A 16,752-nucleotide genomic window follows, 5' to 3' on the forward strand; every position below is an offset into this window, starting at 1 on the left:
TTTTTTTTGAGACAGGGCCTTGCTCTGTCACCCAGGCTGGAATGCAGTGGCATGATCATAACTCACTGCAGCCTCAACCTCCTGGGCTCAAGTGATCCTCCCACCTCAGCCTCCTGAGTAGCTGGGACTACAGGTGCATGCCACCATGCCCACCTAATTTTTATATTTGTTTATTTTTTGTAGAGGTGGGGTCTTGCTTTGTTGCCCAGGCTGGTGTCAAACTCCTGGGCTCAAGCAATCCTCCTGCCTCAGCCTCCCAAAGTATTGGGATTACAGGTGTGAGCCACCAGGCCAGGCTTTGATGTGAGATTTTTAAAAGTACAAATCTGACAGATTACCCTGCTTCAAACTCTTCAATGGTTCCTTACTACCTAAGGATAAAATTTCAAACATTTCAGGCCAAAGAATTTCCATCTAAATTCAGCCCCAAGTGAAACCTGCCACCCCACCCCACCCCTTGCCTCAACCCATGCTGCTGCTTCTAAATCAGGAAGGGGACTGCCCACTATCCTACACCACAAACACCATTCTCTAAATCCCTACTACCGTTCCTGAACCCTTCCTCCTCCTCTGAGGTCAGGCCGTCTGTCTTTCCCTTTCTACCTTGCCTCAGTGCTGATCAATGACTTTGACACGTAAGCCGTCCTGTTTACTCAAGAGCCACTAGGCAATTTCAACATCAATGTGCTCCATCTTTGTAATTTGGGTGGCTAGCATGGTCTCTGGCAAATCACGGGCACTCAAAAAGTGTTATTTAAACTGACATCCAACACACTGTGCTCAGAATGCGCACTTTAATTTCCTTAGCTCTGCACATTAATTAATTAAACAGATTCCCAGGTGCCACCTCTGAGCCAAGCACTGGGCTTGGGATCGGCTAACGTGACAAACATAGACCTTGCCCTCGGGTGCTTACAGACTGGCAGGGCAGAGAGACAAGCAAAAAGGTGATTTTAACGAACAGTGGAGAGCGCTTTGATGGGATATATCCCAGGTTCTGTTGGCGCACAGAGGACAGACATGGAATGCAGACTCCAGACACCTCCAGCTTTCACCTCCAACCAATGCAGCTTTCACACCCAAGACCCACACCCCAAATCTGTGACTGGCTAGCACCATCCCACCTGTGAAGTCTACAGTTCCAAGCTCCTTACCTTCCCACCTCTTCCATCTGTTCTCAGATGACCTACTTTTGGGTTTAACAAAGAAAGTTACAGGCCATTAGGTAAGAATGCCGTCATACTCCTCTTCTTTCATCATCTCTATTCACACCCATCCTTCTTCTCTCCTCTAGCCGTCTACCAGAGCTCTGCATCCATCCACCTGCCTCCTCAGGGCCCTCATTCTACTCATTACTCCTGCCTCCCTTGTATCCTCAACACCTCTATTTAGGCATTTTTCTTGTTAGCCTTGATTTTTACCTATCTTTATTATTATTTATTTGTTTATCAATGTATTTATTCGAGATAAGGGCTCACTCTGTCACCCAGGCTGAAGTACACAGCACCATCATAGCTCAGTGCAGTCTTGAACTACTGGGCTCAAGCGATCCTCCTGCCTCAGCCTCCTGAGTAGCTAGGACTAAGGGTGTACACCACCATGCCTGGCTAACTTAAAAAATTTTTTAGAAACGGAGCCTCATGGCCAGGAACAGTGGCTCACACCTGTAATTCCAGCACTTTGGGAGGCCGAGGCGGTTGGATCACGAGGTCAGGAGATCAAGACCATCTTGGCTAACATGGTGAAACCCCATCTCTACTAAAAAATACAAAAAACTAGCCGGGCGTGGTGGCGGGCGCCTGTAGTCCCAGCTACTCAGGAGGCTGAGGCAGGAGAATGGCGTGAACCCAAGAGGTGGAGCTTGCAGTGAGCTGAGATCCGGCCACTGCACTCCAGCCTGGGCAACAGAACGAGACTCCATCTCAAAAAAAAAAAAACAAACAAAAAAAAACGGAACCTCACTATGTTGCCCAGGCTGGTTTGGAACCTTTAGCCTTAAGCAGTCCTCCCACCCTGGCCTCCCAAAGTGCTGGGATTTTGGGATTATAGGCGTGAGCCACCCACTGTGCCTGGCCTAAGTTTTGCCTATCTTTAAACAAAATAAGCAAAACGAAGACAAAAACCTCAACCTCACATTCTCTTCATCATCTCTCTGGTTTTCTGACTTCACAGCAAAGCTTCTGAAAAACAGTGTTCACACTCTTTTCTGTTTCCCCACTGACCATTCTCTCCTCAACCCATCACAGCTGGGCTTCTGCCCCACCACCTCCCTTCCATCACGTTAGCCAACGTCTCTGGTAACCACTGAATTGCCCAGTTCAGTGAGGATGTCTTAGTACTTTGCTCATTTGTCCCTCTTACTGCAACAACTAATATCATTGACCATTCCTCTTACTCAAAATGCTTTCTTGCTTGACACCTCTTTACCATGGCATCTTCTCTTGGTTTGCCTAAGTCTCTGGCTGCTACCTCCCTGCATTATTTGAGTCTCTGGTGTCACATTATATTGTCACATTATATTGTAAGTCCTCAGTAAGTTGCCTCATTAAGACATTCAGACATGACTAGGAATCCCTCTGCCCCACCTCCAACCTCACTAAATTCAACAAATAGTGACAAGTATGTCCCATGCCTTATCCTAGGCCTTTGGGGATAAATGTAAAAAAGACACAGTCCCTGCCCGCAAGTACACAGTTTGAGGGTGGCATAGAGCCTTGTAAAGAGGTGATTTCGGCCGGGCGCGGTGGCTCAAGCCTGTAATTCCAGCACTTTGGGAGGCCGAGATGGGCGGATCACGAGGTCAGGAGATCGAGACCATCCTGGCGAACATGGTGAAACCTCGTCTCTACTAAAAAATACAAAAAAACTAGCCGGGCGAGGTGGCGGGCGCCTGTAGTCCCAGCTACTTGGGAGGCTGAGGCGGGAGAATGGCGTAACCCCGGGAGGCGGAGCTTGCAGTGAGCTGAGATCCGGCCACTGCACTCCAGCCTGGGCGACAGAGCGAGACTCCGTCTCAAAAAAAAAAAAAAAAAAAAGAGGTGATTTCAATTCCAATAGTGTGGCAAGTGCTGTGACGGAGTAGGTACAAGACACTCTAGAATGAGAGAGAGGGACACCTGACCTGGCCTTGGTTTGGGTGCTGGCTGGAGTGAAGGGCTTTCCAGAGGAGATGTCATCCAGGCTGAAAAGCAATCTGCAGCTACGGAAGAGGTGAGGAAAGTGTCTTTTAGGTAGAGGGAATCAAATCTGCAATGGCTCAGAGGTGGGAGTGCAGGACATAAAGAATTGCAAGTGGGAGGCAGTAGAGACAGTGGTTAGGAACACAGACTGTGGTTTTGGATGATCTTCCACTTCCTGGCTATGTGACCTTAGGCAAATTACTTAACCTCTTTAGGCTTCAGTTTCCTTACTTGTGACGAGGTGGTAACGTTTCATAAGGGTCAATAAACTATCTAACATGTCGAAAAACCTCAGTAAAACTTAGCTCTTATTTTTATTATTGAGATTGCTCAGAATAGCTGGAGCACAGTGTGAAGATGGAAGCAGCAGGAGGTGAGGCTGGAAAATCAGGCAGAGGCCAGAGAATGAAGGGCCTCATATGCTGGCTGCAAGGTTCACACTCCAAGGGCAATGAACAGGTCCTGAAGGGTTAAAGCGAGAGGGACAAGAAAAGACTTTGTTTTACAAATATCTTGACTGTAGTGTAGATAGGGGATCGGAAGGGGGCAAGCTGGAGGGGGGCACCAGTTAGGAAGTCATTCCTATGGCCTTGCCAAAGATGCTGATGATATTAGGGTTGGAGAGAAGTAGAAATGTCATACAGTTTGAACAAACAGGACCTGGTGACTGACTGGCTGTGGCAGATGAAAGACGGGAGGAATCAAGGAGGATGCCTGGATAACTTTGCTTCCAACTTCACAGAGAATATAGGGGCCAACAAGCACAACCCTCTCCTCTTAATATCATCATATCAGCACCCACCCTCTCCGTGTGCACTAGATTCTGTCCCATCTTCAATCTTCCCATCTTCCCTGATTCCTCTTAAACACTTGCTCAATTCCCACCAACCCAAATAAATATACAAACAAAGCCATCCCCTAACTACTTTTTCCTTAAGCTTCTACCCTTCCTACTTGCTTTACTCCCAAATTTCTCCATTAGCTCACTGTGGCCTACTAGATAAAGTCTAAACTCAATATGGCACTCAGGGCCCTTTGAAACTTGGCCCCAGCTGGGTGCTGTGGCTCACGCCGATGATCCCAGCACTTTAGGAGGCTAAAGTGGGTGGATCATGAGGTCAGGAGTTCAAGACCAGCCTGGCCAACATAGTGAAACCCCATCTCTACTAAAAATACAAAAATGAGCTGAGTGTGGTGGCAGGCACCTGTAGTCCCAGCTACTCGGGAGGCTGAGGTGCGAGAATCACTTGAACCTGGGAGGCTAAGGTTGCAGTGAGCCGAGACCGTGCCATTGACCTCCAGCCTGGGTGACAGAGAGAGTGAGACTCTGTCTCAAAACAACAAACAAACAAACAAACAAACAAACAAACAAACAAACTTGGGCCCAGTCTAACTTTAGTCACTTCCACATTACAACAACCTTGCACTCTCAACTCCCCAGGCCCTTCCAGGGCCCTCTGCATCTCAGTGTTGCTCTGCCATCAGGAATGGCCAGGTTCCTTTTTGCCCTTTGGCAAACTCCCTGGGACAACTAGGGGTTTGCAGTTCTGGTCCCATCCATGCCACCTCTTCCTCTACTATGCTGTAAAACTTACCCATCCTTCCCACTAGAGTGTGAGTTCCTCAAGGGCAGGAGTTGGTCTTCCCTGTCTCTGTGTCCCTAGGGCCTGGCATAATGCCTGGCACAAAATAGATGTTGAATAAAGGCTCACTGAGTGAATGTGTGAAGAAATCAGCCAGCTCCTGTTGAGATGGTTAGATCTGAATGTCCATGATATGCAGGTCCATAAAACTACCAACTTCCCAAAGCTGTCATGTGCGGAGTGGCAGAATCTCCATCCAAGAAGGCCAGTGCAAAGTCTATGGGGTGTTTTACAGCTATGACAGGAAATAGCAATGTCAGCAGCGGTGTCATCTTTGGACACTAAGGACAGGGATTCAGTGCCATGAACGGTCAGTTAAATTGTAATTGGAGTGAACTGTTCTTCTGCAAACCATAATGTTATTTAGCTACAGCCAAATGGCATTCAAGGAGGGGAGAAATTTTTTTGAAATGTCAAAGAAATTATTTCCAATTTGGTGCTCACAACCAGAGACTCTAATGATCAGTGGAAATGAGAAGCAAACAAATTAGCACTAATGGAAAATGGCTTTTGGAAAAGAGGATTTAATTTATAGTCAACTGATCATGGCATGCAGCATGCAGTAAAAGTCAGCTTCACCAGCTTGATCATAAGAACTGGAGCACACATGGAATGCCAGAGAAAAATATATGTATGCCACCATGCTTATTGGGATCTCTCTGTAAGTGGCAGCCAATTAAAATAGTCATTATTTTACCTCGGAGAGAAAAATGGTGCGAAAAATAAGCACGCAAAATTAAAAATCCAGATTAGGAACCTCGGTCCAAATTGGTTTGTTCGTGGCCTTCTAACCTTGGCAACGTCTTCTGCAAGGATGACAGAACTACTTTGTCTTCAGCCCAGAGTGGTCTCTTTGTTTTTAATTTCCTCTCCATCTTCAGAGGTGATTAATAAATCTGGACTCATCCATAAATCATTTCTATAGTGGCCAAATGGTTCTTCTTCATGCAAGGAAACTAAAATCACACAATCTCAAAAGCCCCAGCTCTCATGCTAAACCAAAGGTCCTTAGCAACAAGCGAAGGGGAGGTATTAAAAATCAAGAGGTCAATAGGTCTTGTTTCTAAATAAAATTTCCCAGAGGGCTTCCCCAACCCCCTGCAAATCAAAAGACACCTTCTGAATGCAAGAGGCCTCCAAGGCATGGGTTGCCAGCCTGGCTCACTGTCCCTAGATGGCCTTGGAGACAACAAGCGAGTCACCGTCTCCTATTCCTGTAGGTTTCACATGCAGAATGCGACAGGCCTTCTCCTTGGGCTCCCATCCCTGACTCCTCACTCTCAGTTCTCCATTCAGAGACAGGGAGAGAGAAACATTATCTCCTCAAACTTCCAAACAAGGTGTCCTTACTTCTCTCCCAGGGGCATATGCACTTCAATTTGTCATTTCCTTCTCATGGACCCTCTTCTGCTCCCCACTCATACCCTGACAGACACCCCTACCGCTGCTACCCATCACTTCCTGGTAGACTCCAATCTGCCCCCATCTTTTCCCGACATCTGTCCATTTTCTCCATCCTCTCCCCACAGGAACTCCTTTCCCCCATCTCCTTCCTATGAAATCCTCTGCCTTCATCTTCTCCCCACTTGCCTCATCCCTACCCACAGCCCCCACTCTTCTTCTCCCCAGACTCACTTCTGCCTCCAACCCCGCTCCACAGACCTTCATCATCTCTCATCCTCTCTCCACAACATGTAACTGGCGAGGTCAATCACACTCTCCTCGCCCCTTCACTGCTCTATGCTTCATCTTCCTTGACCCATTTCCCAGCCTTCCTTCCCTTCCCAATCTTTTTACTCTGCTCTTGAAAACCCTTCTTCCCAATCAGCTAAGTCTCCTCCATTCTCAGCCTCTCCAGTCACCCACCCACCTCCAGCCTGCATCCAAAGCTGGCTCTACCCCAGGGTTCCCCTCTGCAAGGCCCTCCTAGTAGAAGCAGTTTAGACTCTTACACCCCCAGGATTTCAGAGTTAGGAGGGGGCCTCATGTCTCCTTGCCAAAGCCCAACTCAGTTCCTTATTCCACCTCCTTCTTGTAAAAGCCCTTACTACTTCAAGGGTCATACCATTTAGCTGTCTCAGCCTTTGCCCCTCCTCATGCTGTCACCTAGAGACTCCAGAAAAACTTGCTCTACCCATCAAAGACTGGTACCTAGCTCACAGGCATCCTCTTCCCTTCCCTCCCCTCAAGTCTTCCTATCATCCAGGGGGAGTTCAGTGGCCACGTCAGCATCCTGACTGTCTCCTGTACCCCACTTTGGCCCCTGACTCCCACGGCCACACCCTGGACCTTGTCATCACCAGAAACTACTCAAACTTCATTTTTCCACTTTCTGATCACAACTTTCTCATTCAATGATCTCAGATATGGATTCTCTGACTTCACTGGGACCACTAGTCCATACATTCTTTTTCACTCTCCTATCCAGTTTAGCTACTAAAGTCCTACATTTCAATCACTGTTTTGCCACAATCTTCAACTTCCTTGTCCTTTGTCCTTCCATCTATCCGCCCAGTAAAACTCAAACCTAGATCAATTAAACTAACCGCTAGGTGGCTGAATGTTGTTGAGGGAAAAATGCATATTACACAACCTTGCAGACCGCTGCTCTTGAAAATTGACGGTCACTAACCTCAACAGGGCCATCATAACTGCCCAGAAATCTGTTTGCTACCTTAGTCATCTCACTGCCACTCTCCACTGCTGATATTTCAATCTTTCTCTGCTCTTTTCAATCTCGCACACTATCTCCAATCCCACTCTCACTGGCTGATATCATGTTCTTATTTGACAGAGAAAATGGAAACCATCAAAGAAGAATTCCCTCAACTTCCTGTCACCAAACCTACCAATTAACCTCAACATAATGCTTCCCTTCTGCCACAAAACAAATATTCCTCCACCCTTCTAAGTGAATTTCTTCACTAACACTTTAGTGAAGCCTTTTTTTCAGGGGCACCATTCTCAGTTATCTTCTTGCCCTTACAATTTTATCTTTTCCCCTCTTGCTGGATCCACACCAACGTTTCTCCCATCCGAATAAAAACCTGCATTTCCTTCTGGCTATTGCCTTCTTTTTTCTTCTAAATAGCCAAGCTTTCTGAAAATGTATCTTACATGAATCTTCACTTCCTCAATCCCATCTGCTTCTCAAACCGCTGTAATTTGACCTCTGCTCCCATCACTCCACTGAAACTGTACTTGCAAAGGTCACCAACAACTTCCTTGTTTCTACATCCAGTGGATTCTTTCAGGCCTCATTTCACTTGATTAGTCATAAGCCTTCAACACTTTCCTTCCTTGGCTTCTGAAACACCACATTCTACTACTGATCTTCTTACCATTTTGGACACTTTATCTTGATTACCTTTGCAGGTTCCTCTTCTTTTGCCAGACCCTCAAACTTGGGTGTTTCTCAGGGCTCTGTCCTAGGTCTCTTCTGACTCTACACTTACTCCCTGGGCAAGCTCAACAAATCTATTGGTGTGGCTGGCATCTATAAGGCCCCAAAGACTCCCACATTGCAACTTCCAGTTAGACTTATCTGGTGAACTCCAGTTAGGCATATCCAATGGCCTTCTGGATACCTCCACTTGGATGTTCCATTGGCACCTCAAGTTCACCATGCCCAGAACTGACCCTCTCCTAAAAACCCTGCTTCCTCTCCTTCCTGTTTGCCCAAACCAGGAATCTAGAAGTCATCTTTCATTTCCCTTACTTCCCCACACCCAATCAGTAACCAAGTCCAGTTTTTTCTAGCTATAGGTGTCTAAGGAATTCATCCTGCCCTTTGCATTTCAGCTGCCACTCCATGCTTTATGCTACCATAATCCTTCCCCACTACTGAAACAACCTCCTAACTGGTCTCCCTCTTTCTCCCAATCTCCAATCCAGTTCCTGCTCTAATCTTTCTTTTTTTTGAGAGGGAGTCTCGGTCTGTTGCCCAGGCTGGAGCGCAGTGGTGCGATTTTGGCTCACTGCAACCTCCGCCTCCCGGATTCAAGCGATTCTCCTGCTTCAGCCTCCCGAGTAGCTGGGATTACAGGCACCCACCACCATGTCCAGGTAATTTTTGTATTTTCAGTAGAGACGGGGGTTCGCCATGTTGGCCAGGCTGGTATCAAACTCCTGACCTCAGGTGATCTGCCTGCCTTGGCCTCCCAAAGTGGTGGGATTGCAGGCATGAGCCACCTTGCCCGGCCCCCTGCACTAATCTTTCTGGACACAAATGTGATTGTTACTCCCCTGCTTAAAGCCCTGCAATGACTCCCTGCCATCTTAATGATAAAGTCTAAGCCCTTGTACTCATGGGTGTAAAATGCATTGGAAAATTTTTACCATCAGCAAGATCTACCTGTAAGCACAAAGCTGAGCTTGGCATTGAAGACTCTCCAGGATCTGGGTCTAACTATTTTTCCAAGGTTCCCCTCACATGAGTCTCTAGCCTGGCTAGAGGATGCTTCATGTAATTTCTGGCACATTCACCTCTTTGAGCTCCTGAAGGAAGTCTTTTTTTGTTTTTGAGATGGAGTCTCACTCCGTCACCCAGGCTGGAGTGCAGTGGCGCAATCTATCTCCCGGGTTCAAGCCATTCTCCTGCCTCAGCCTCCCAAGTAGCTGGGATTACAGGTGCCCACCACCATGCCCAGCTAATTTTTGTATTTTCAGTAGAGATGGGGTTTTGCCATGTTGGCCAGGCTGGTCTTGAACTCCTGACCTGAAGTGATCCGCCCACCTCAGCCTCCCAAAGTGCTGGGATTACAGGCATGAGCCACCACACCAGACTCTGTTTTGTTTTTTGAGACAGGGTCTCACTCTGTCACCCAAGCTGGAGTGCAGTGGCACAATCATGGCTCACTGCAGCTTTGACCTCCCTGACTCAAGTGATCCTCCCACCTCAGCTTTCCAAGTAGCTGGGACTTCAGGCATGAGCTACCATGCCTGGCTAATTTAAAAAATTTTTATTTTGTAGAGATGAAGGTCTCACTATGTTGCCCAGGCTGGTCTTGAACTCCTTCAAGCCATTCTCCCGTCTTGGGCTTCCAAAGCTCTGGGATTACGAGTTTGAGCCACCGCGCCTGGCATACAGAGTCTTTCCCCCTCCCTATCTCTAAAAGTCTTTCAAGACCCAGCTCAAGAGCCAATCACACTGCCAGAAATGCCCCTTCTCTGATTATGAGCTCCTCAAATCCTTACTCCTCGGTAGTATTTATCTCACATGCAGAATCAGAGTTGCTTCGTGCATGGTTTCTCTCCTTCTCCCGTTAAGACATGGGAGAGAGAGGGCCAAAGCTTGATCCTCACTAGGGCCTAAGGAACCTTATTTAGCCCCCCCAGTCTCTGGCACATAGTATGTAAATATAGTGGCACACAGTATGTAAATATAGATAAATGCAAGAAAGTTGCACTCCCAGCTCCTCGGTTGACCTTATCAACAGGGCATTCTCTGAAGTCATCAACTGAAGACTGCCTCCATCCATCCATCCATCCATCCATCCAGAATATGCCTCGACCCCACTGGGTGGAGGTTGGGTCGGCACGCGCCCCCTAGGCCGTTTTGTACGGTTTTCTACCTCCAGCCCTCGGAGCTGCGGCTGGTAGAGGATGGCAGAGGTAGCTAGACGATGCAAGTCAAAGGGCACACGCTTCCGCCGCGTAGGATAGGGCTCTGTTCCGACGAGTGACCCTCCCCATTCCCAGAATACAGCAAGTCTCCAGCCTCCTCTCACCTACATAAGAGGGTGCGGACTTTTCCTGACCGGCGCCCCGGCTGACCAATACCTGATCCAGATCAAGCGAGTTAGCCAATGGCTGCGGGCCAGTAATAGGGGCGGGGCACGGTTGCTAGGGCCGAGCTAGTGGGGTGAGGCGAGAGGCTCTGGAAGAGACTTGGTGGTTGCTAAAGCGGGAGGTCACAGAGCGCGGCGCAGGGATTGGGCCGTGTCGGGGGAGGTGTGTGGTGATTGGGCGGCGCCCAGGAGGCGCCCGGGTGAGGCAAGGGTGCGCAAGCTAGAGTTCCGGCTGGAGGCCCGTGCTCCGGGCTGGCGCCTTCACCATGGCAGAGCTTCACTCGGCAGAGCTGGACTACACCATCGAGATCCCAGATCAACCCTGCTGGAGCCAGAGTATGGAATGAGGGTTGGGTCCGGGCGCGGGGAGGTGACCTCATGAATCCGTGGGTTGCGAGCGCAGCTGTAGCCCCGCCCCTCATGCGGCCCCGCCCTCCCGCGGGGCGCCCCCTCATAGGGTCCGGCAGGTCCTAGACTTGGAGAGGCTCAGAGAGCCCCGCCCCTCGTAAGCCCCGCCCCAGAGTGTTCCTCCCTGGCGAGCCCCGCCTCTGCCCCGAGTCAGCTGCTCGCTTGGGACACCTTTTTTTTGTCTTTCCTGTCCGGGGTGCTCAGGTCCATGCCCTTTAATCACTTATCATAGCTGAAGGCTGCCGAAAGCTGGATCCCTCCTGATTCCTTTGTTTGGGATTGGACTTCCCACATCTAGCCTTTCTTCGGCGGTTGTGGCTGGGGGTATCACTTATTATTTTCCCGAAGGCGTGGAAGGGGAGCCTGGCGGGGTCACCGGTCCTCGCAGAAGCCCGGGACTCAGAACCCTTAGCCGTCCCTCTCCACTATTCTTGGCAGTGGTTAACAGTGCAGTCTCTGCCGTCAGGTAGAACTCGACAGAAATCCTGACTCCTTCCTTTAGGAGCTGGATGACCTTTGGTAAGCTACCTTCTCTAAACTTCAGTTTCCTCCTCTGCAAAACAGGGATAGGGATAGTAACCTTCCTCATAGGGCTGTTGGGGCCATCTGGAGATTGTGTAAAGGGCCTGGCATGGAGTGAGTTCAGTAATTGGCATTTACCATCAGCATTGTTTTTCTCCTTACGTTAAAGAAAGACATGTAGGAGGCTCCACAAAATTAGTAGGCTTGACAGCAGGCCCGCGTCCATGACAGTGTGAGTAGATCGGGGCCCAGAGAGTGGAAAGTTTGGTCTCTCTGGGAATTCTGGCAGAAGGGCCTTGAAGTATGATCAGCCTGAGGCCAGCGTTTCCCTCACCTGCATTAGTCCAGCATTGCCTTCACGCCTCCTGTCTGACTGCCTGCAGCCCAGCCTCTTAAATTGCTACCACAGTGATCTTCCTAATGCAAAGGTTTGATCTTATACTCTGCTCTCCATAAAATTTAGCTCCTTCAGACCTTCCCAGACCCCTCCTGTAGCATCTCATGTTCTTTGGTTGGAGTCTAGGAGAGGGCAGCCCTTAGGCTCCCACAGAACAGATGGCCCCAGACCAGCTGTTTTCCCCTAGAGCTGGAGCTGTTGGCTTAGCACTTTTGGGTTTATAGATGTAAAAATACTTCGGACATGTTTTGGCCTCAACAAGCCATGAAGTCAGTTAGTATTATTTCCTTTGGAGCGCTTTCGGCAGCGAAGGGCTGGAGCTGCCTTCTGCACGGCCAGGAGGGCAGCCTGGTGGTCCTGGTTCGCATTTCAGCGCCACGTCCTACTAGTTATATGTCTTTGGCAAGTTATTGAACCTCCGCGAGCCTCAGATTCCTCCACTGTGAAATGGGAACAGCACCAGTGCCTACCTCCTCGTGGGATTGCAAGGGTTACGAGGTAGCGTTTGGATGTGTGTCCCTGGCACAGTGCGGGTGCTGCCATTGCACTGCTTCCCCTATGGTTCCCCCTCTGCCCCCCTTTCTTTTTTTTTTTAAGAGATGGAGTCTCCCCTGTCACCCAGGCCAGAGTGCAGGGGCACGATCCTATGTCTCCCTTTGCTGTTCCAGGAAGCTGCGTCTTAGAATTGGAAGAAATCCCAGGGGCTGTTTTTTCCAGCATCCCTCTGTTGGCATGAGTGCATTGCACTGCTAGCCGACTGTTCCCTGAGGGGATGCTTCTGCCCCAACATCCTAGCCTGTTGGAGGCAGCTGGGATTGTTAGAAAGCACTTCCCTTTTTGGAGCCACAGTAGGCCTTCCTGTCATTTCCGCTCTCAGTTCAGCATTTGCTGTGTCCTGGCCATGGGATTGTTGTTGGCACCTCAGAAGTGGCTCACACGCCCAAGGAGCTGAGGTTTTGGGGAGTGGAGTGAATTTATAAGCAGGTGGTTTCAAAATGATGTGCTGACTGCAGGGCTAGAGCATTGTGGTGGGAACCATACAGAGCAAGGAATCTCGCTTCCTCTCTTCAAGAGGATGGCTTTGTGCCTTCACATTTCCTCCAAGGGAAACACCTCCAAGGCCTTCAGTTGTTTCTTCTCCATATTGCTCCTCCTGACTGGCTTTAATTCATCGTCCTTGCCTCTCACAGTGCATGCTCCAGAGGTGAGCTAGAGGTTGTCAAACCCCTCAGAAGGAGATCATGACACTGTGGTCCCCTGAATCCGTTTGCTTCCTATCTGTAGAGCTTCCCTCCAGGCCAACATGGCCTCATAGAGTGACAGTCTTTTGGAGTCTAGAGATTGTCTGTCTTTTGCAATTACTGTTTAATGGTGGAGAAGTGTGTAGGACAGTCATATTTAGTTTCTGAAATTACTTTTTAAAAACTTTTTTTGTTTTTGAGATGAGTCTCCCTCTGTCACCCAGGCTGGAGTGCAGTGGCGCGATCTCAGCTCACTGCAACCTCCGCCTCCCAGGTTCAAGCAATTCTCCTGTCTCAGCCTCCCAAGTAGCTGGGACTACAGGCACATGCCACCGCACCTGGCTAATGTTTGTAGTTTTAGTAGAGACAGGGTTTCACCATATTGGTTAGACTGGTCTTGAACTCCTGACCTCAGGTGATCCACCCGCCTCAGCCTCCCAAAGTGCTGGGATTACAGGCGTGAGCCACTGTGCCCAGCCTTTAAAACTTTTTTTTTTTCAGTTTAAAAAAATTTTCATTTTGTAGACGGAGACAGAGTCTTACTAGGTTGCCCAGACCGGTTTGAAACTCCTGGGCTCAAGCAGTCCTCCTATCGCAGCCTCCCAAAGTGCTGCGATTACAGGTATGAGCCACTGCGCCTGGCCTGAAATTACTTTTCCCCTGTATTTGAAAATCAAAACCACAGAGCCCATCACTGCTGTGAGCTGACAGAGAAGCTGCTGCTGGCACATTAGCTAGCTGGAAGGCAGCTGCAGATCTGGGGTCATTCAGAGCCCTGGGCCTTGTAGGTCCGGCTTGGCAGCCCAAACTCCTCCTGTTGGAAATCCTACCAGCCAGTACCTATGGCTGCCCATGCTGATGGTTGTCTGCCCAGGCCTTTGCTAAAGCTGGTCCTTTGACCCAGAATCTGCCTTCCCTCTCTTTTTCCCAGGCCAGTGATCTCCTCACTCTCTCAATACCCTCTCTTACTTCATTTCATTTGGAAAGGGTCTCTCCTGGGGCTCCCATAACCACTATATTTTCCTGTTGTCGTGTTTTTGATGGCTTCACTCACTGTCACCAGGGCCTGAGAGGGATGAGGTGCCAAGTGAGCTGAATGGAATCACTTGGCAGCACTGTAGGCCCAAGCCAGAGCTGCTCTGACATCCCAGGCCCAGGCCGTGCCACCCCTCCTCCCATCCAGAGAATGGTCAGCTAAGTCCCACCTAGATCCCCTCTGTGACTTGCTCGTAGGCCGGCAGCCTTCTAAAGGCACCATGTGGCTCTCATGTTCAGTAAACATAAAAAAAAATTCATTCATAGAGTTAATGGGGCTGGGGCCTGGGCCTGGGACAAACATTTTGCTCTTAGAGTAAACAGAAGGTCTTAAGGGGATCACAGAGAGTGGACGTGAGGGGACTTTTGCTCCCCAGGTTTTACTGTGTGTCTTTTTTGCTCACCACTGACTGAGATCAAAGAAATATAGACATCCTCTTAACCCTCAGGAAGTCATCACGGGCACCCAGGAAACAGTGCTAAAGGGTCTGGACCACCATGATAGGCCCTGTGGTGGGGGAGGCTTCCTGGAGAAGAGCTGCCCAAGCTGGACCTGAAGCTTCAGGAGGGCTCACGGACCCCCGATGAGCAGCAGAAAGTGCAGAAGTCAAGTCCACGGCCATACCACCTTGAACATGCTGATCCAGAAGCTAAGCATTGTCAGGTCTGCTTGGAACTTAGATGGGAGAAAGTCCAGAAGTAAAGCCCTGAGTGGGGACAGCAAGTGGCCGGAGGGAAAAGGGGCCTGGCAGGAGGCTGCGCTATGCTTTTATGGGTGGAGAATGAGATGAAAACCTGAAGAACTGTCATGACGGACAGACGTCAAAGACCCAGGCGAAGTCATTTGGGATTTGATCCTTGGCTTGTCTGCAAGGACCCCAAAGGCCATTTTTTTTTTTTTTTTTTTTTTTTTTAAATACAGAGGAGTTGTGTTTATTTTTGGAGTCATTATGTCTTTTCTTTCACCTCTAGATAAGAACGCTTTCTGGCCAGGCGTGGTGGGTCACGCCTGTAATCCCAGCACATTGGGAGGCCGAGGTGGGCACATCACTTGAGATCAGGAGTTGGAGACCAGCCTGACCAATATGGAGAAACCCTGTCTCTACTAAAAATTCAAAATTAGCCAGGCATGGTGGTGCATACCTGTAATCCCAGCTACTCAGGAGGCTGAGGCAGGAGAATCTCTTGAACCCGGGAGGTAGAGGTTGTGGTGAGCCAAGATTGTGCTATTGCACGCCAGCCTGGGCAACAAGAGCGAAACTTTGTCTCAAAAAAAAAAAAAGAACGCTTTCCAAGTGTCTGCTCTATGCCAGGTGCCGGTGCTGTACTAGACCCTGGATTTGAGATCCAGGCCTCTTTCTCTCTGAGTGTCTGTGGTACTTACACTGTTAACCATGTTCTATCCACATGCCAGGCCCACCAGGAGCTCCTTCCATTATTTTATTAATCCTCACAACCACCTTGTGAAGTAGGGAGAACCCTTAATCCTGTTTTACAGATGAAGAACAGACGCTCGTGGGGAGGTAAAGTGTCTTGCCCAAAGTAATTCCAGATCTCAGCTTAAGAGCCTTACTCCAGAGCTTGTGCATGTCAAGATTTCAGTTGCCATTAGGAGGGGCTGCCTGAATATGATGCCATTTCTAGGAAATAATTAGGGACATGCACAAAGAAAGGAGTGTCCATTAAAGTATTTTTATAACAGCAAAAAATTGGAAACAGCATCATATCCAATAATGGGAGATTTGGTCACCATAAATTATGAAACATTCTATAGCCTCTCTGAAGCCACTAAAAGTAATGGTGTAGAAATATATAAACTGACAGGGAAAAATGTTCACAATATATTGCCAAACGGAAGAAAGCAGATTACAAACAATATGATTCCAATTTTATTAGATACTCATTTTCTACTTTTTCTACAGTGAGTATGCATTACTCGTGAAGTAATAATAATTTCAATTTATTGAACTCTTTCCTTCTGCCAGGCACCATGCCAAGCTCTCTATAGCTATTATCTTATTTAATTCTTTGTATCATTATCCCCATTTCACAGATAAGGAAATTGAAGCTTAGAGAACTTGATTAAGGTCTGTGTCATAGTTATTAAGTGGCAGAGGCAGAGATTTGAACTGAGATATGATTTTGTACAGTATGTACTCTTAGATACTGTGCTACTCTGCTCTTCTTTTAAAAAGTAAATACGGCCGGGCGCGGTGGCTCAAGCCTGTAATCCCAGCACTTTGGGAGGCCGAGACGGGCGGATCACGAGGTCAGGAGATCGAGACCATCCTGGCTAACACGGTGAAACCCCGTCTCTACTAAAAAATACAAAAAACTAGCCAGGCGACGTGGCGGCGCCTGTAGTCCCAGCTACCCTGGAGGCTGAGACAGGAGAATGGTGTGAACCCGGGAGGCGGAGCTTGCAGTGAGCTGAGATCCGGCCACAGCACTCCAGCCTGGGTGACAGAGCGAGACTCCATCTCAAAAAAAAAAAAATAAAATAAAAAATAAAAAATAAAAAAAATAAAAAAAAATAAA

At 48.6% G+C, this 16,752-nt stretch overlaps 2 protein-coding genes across 7 annotated transcripts in view; one reads left to right on the forward strand and one right to left on the reverse strand.

Moving 5' to 3' along the window:
• The window catches only part of ARMH1 (armadillo like helical domain containing 1), a 54,035-nt gene extending 43,393 nt beyond the window's left edge, over positions 1 to 10,642 (reverse strand). The window contains exon 1 of the mRNA XM_017881688.1: positions 10,552 to 10,642. The gene's annotated coding sequence lies outside the window, so the exon portion shown is untranslated. The remainder of the gene's footprint in view (positions 1 to 10,551) is intronic.
• A 71-nt stretch (positions 10,643 to 10,713) lies between these two features.
• The window catches only part of TMEM53 (transmembrane protein 53), a 21,927-nt gene continuing 15,888 nt past the window's right edge, over positions 10,714 to 16,752 (forward strand). For 2 of the 6 annotated variants that reach the window (XM_017881841.1, XM_017881838.1), the window contains exons 1-2: positions 10,856 to 10,947; positions 14,664 to 14,878. Coding sequence is in view for 2 of the 6 variants with exons in the window: in XM_017881836.1 (XP_017737325.1) it covers positions 10,878 to 10,947 (70 nt within the window). In the remaining 4 variants the exon portion in view is untranslated. Of the gene's footprint in view, positions 10,948 to 11,010; positions 11,539 to 12,186; positions 12,437 to 14,663; positions 14,879 to 16,752 lie in introns of those variants that run through there. The other 4 variants (XM_017881839.1, XM_017881836.1, XM_017881837.1 and 1 more) reach the window with 4 other exon arrangements.

The sequence above is a fragment of the Rhinopithecus bieti genome, unplaced genomic scaffold, assembly GCF_001698545.2.
Source record: "Rhinopithecus bieti isolate Rb0 unplaced genomic scaffold, ASM169854v2 scaffold_12155, whole genome shotgun sequence".
Lineage (NCBI taxonomy): Eukaryota > Metazoa > Chordata > Mammalia > Primates > Cercopithecidae > Rhinopithecus > Rhinopithecus bieti.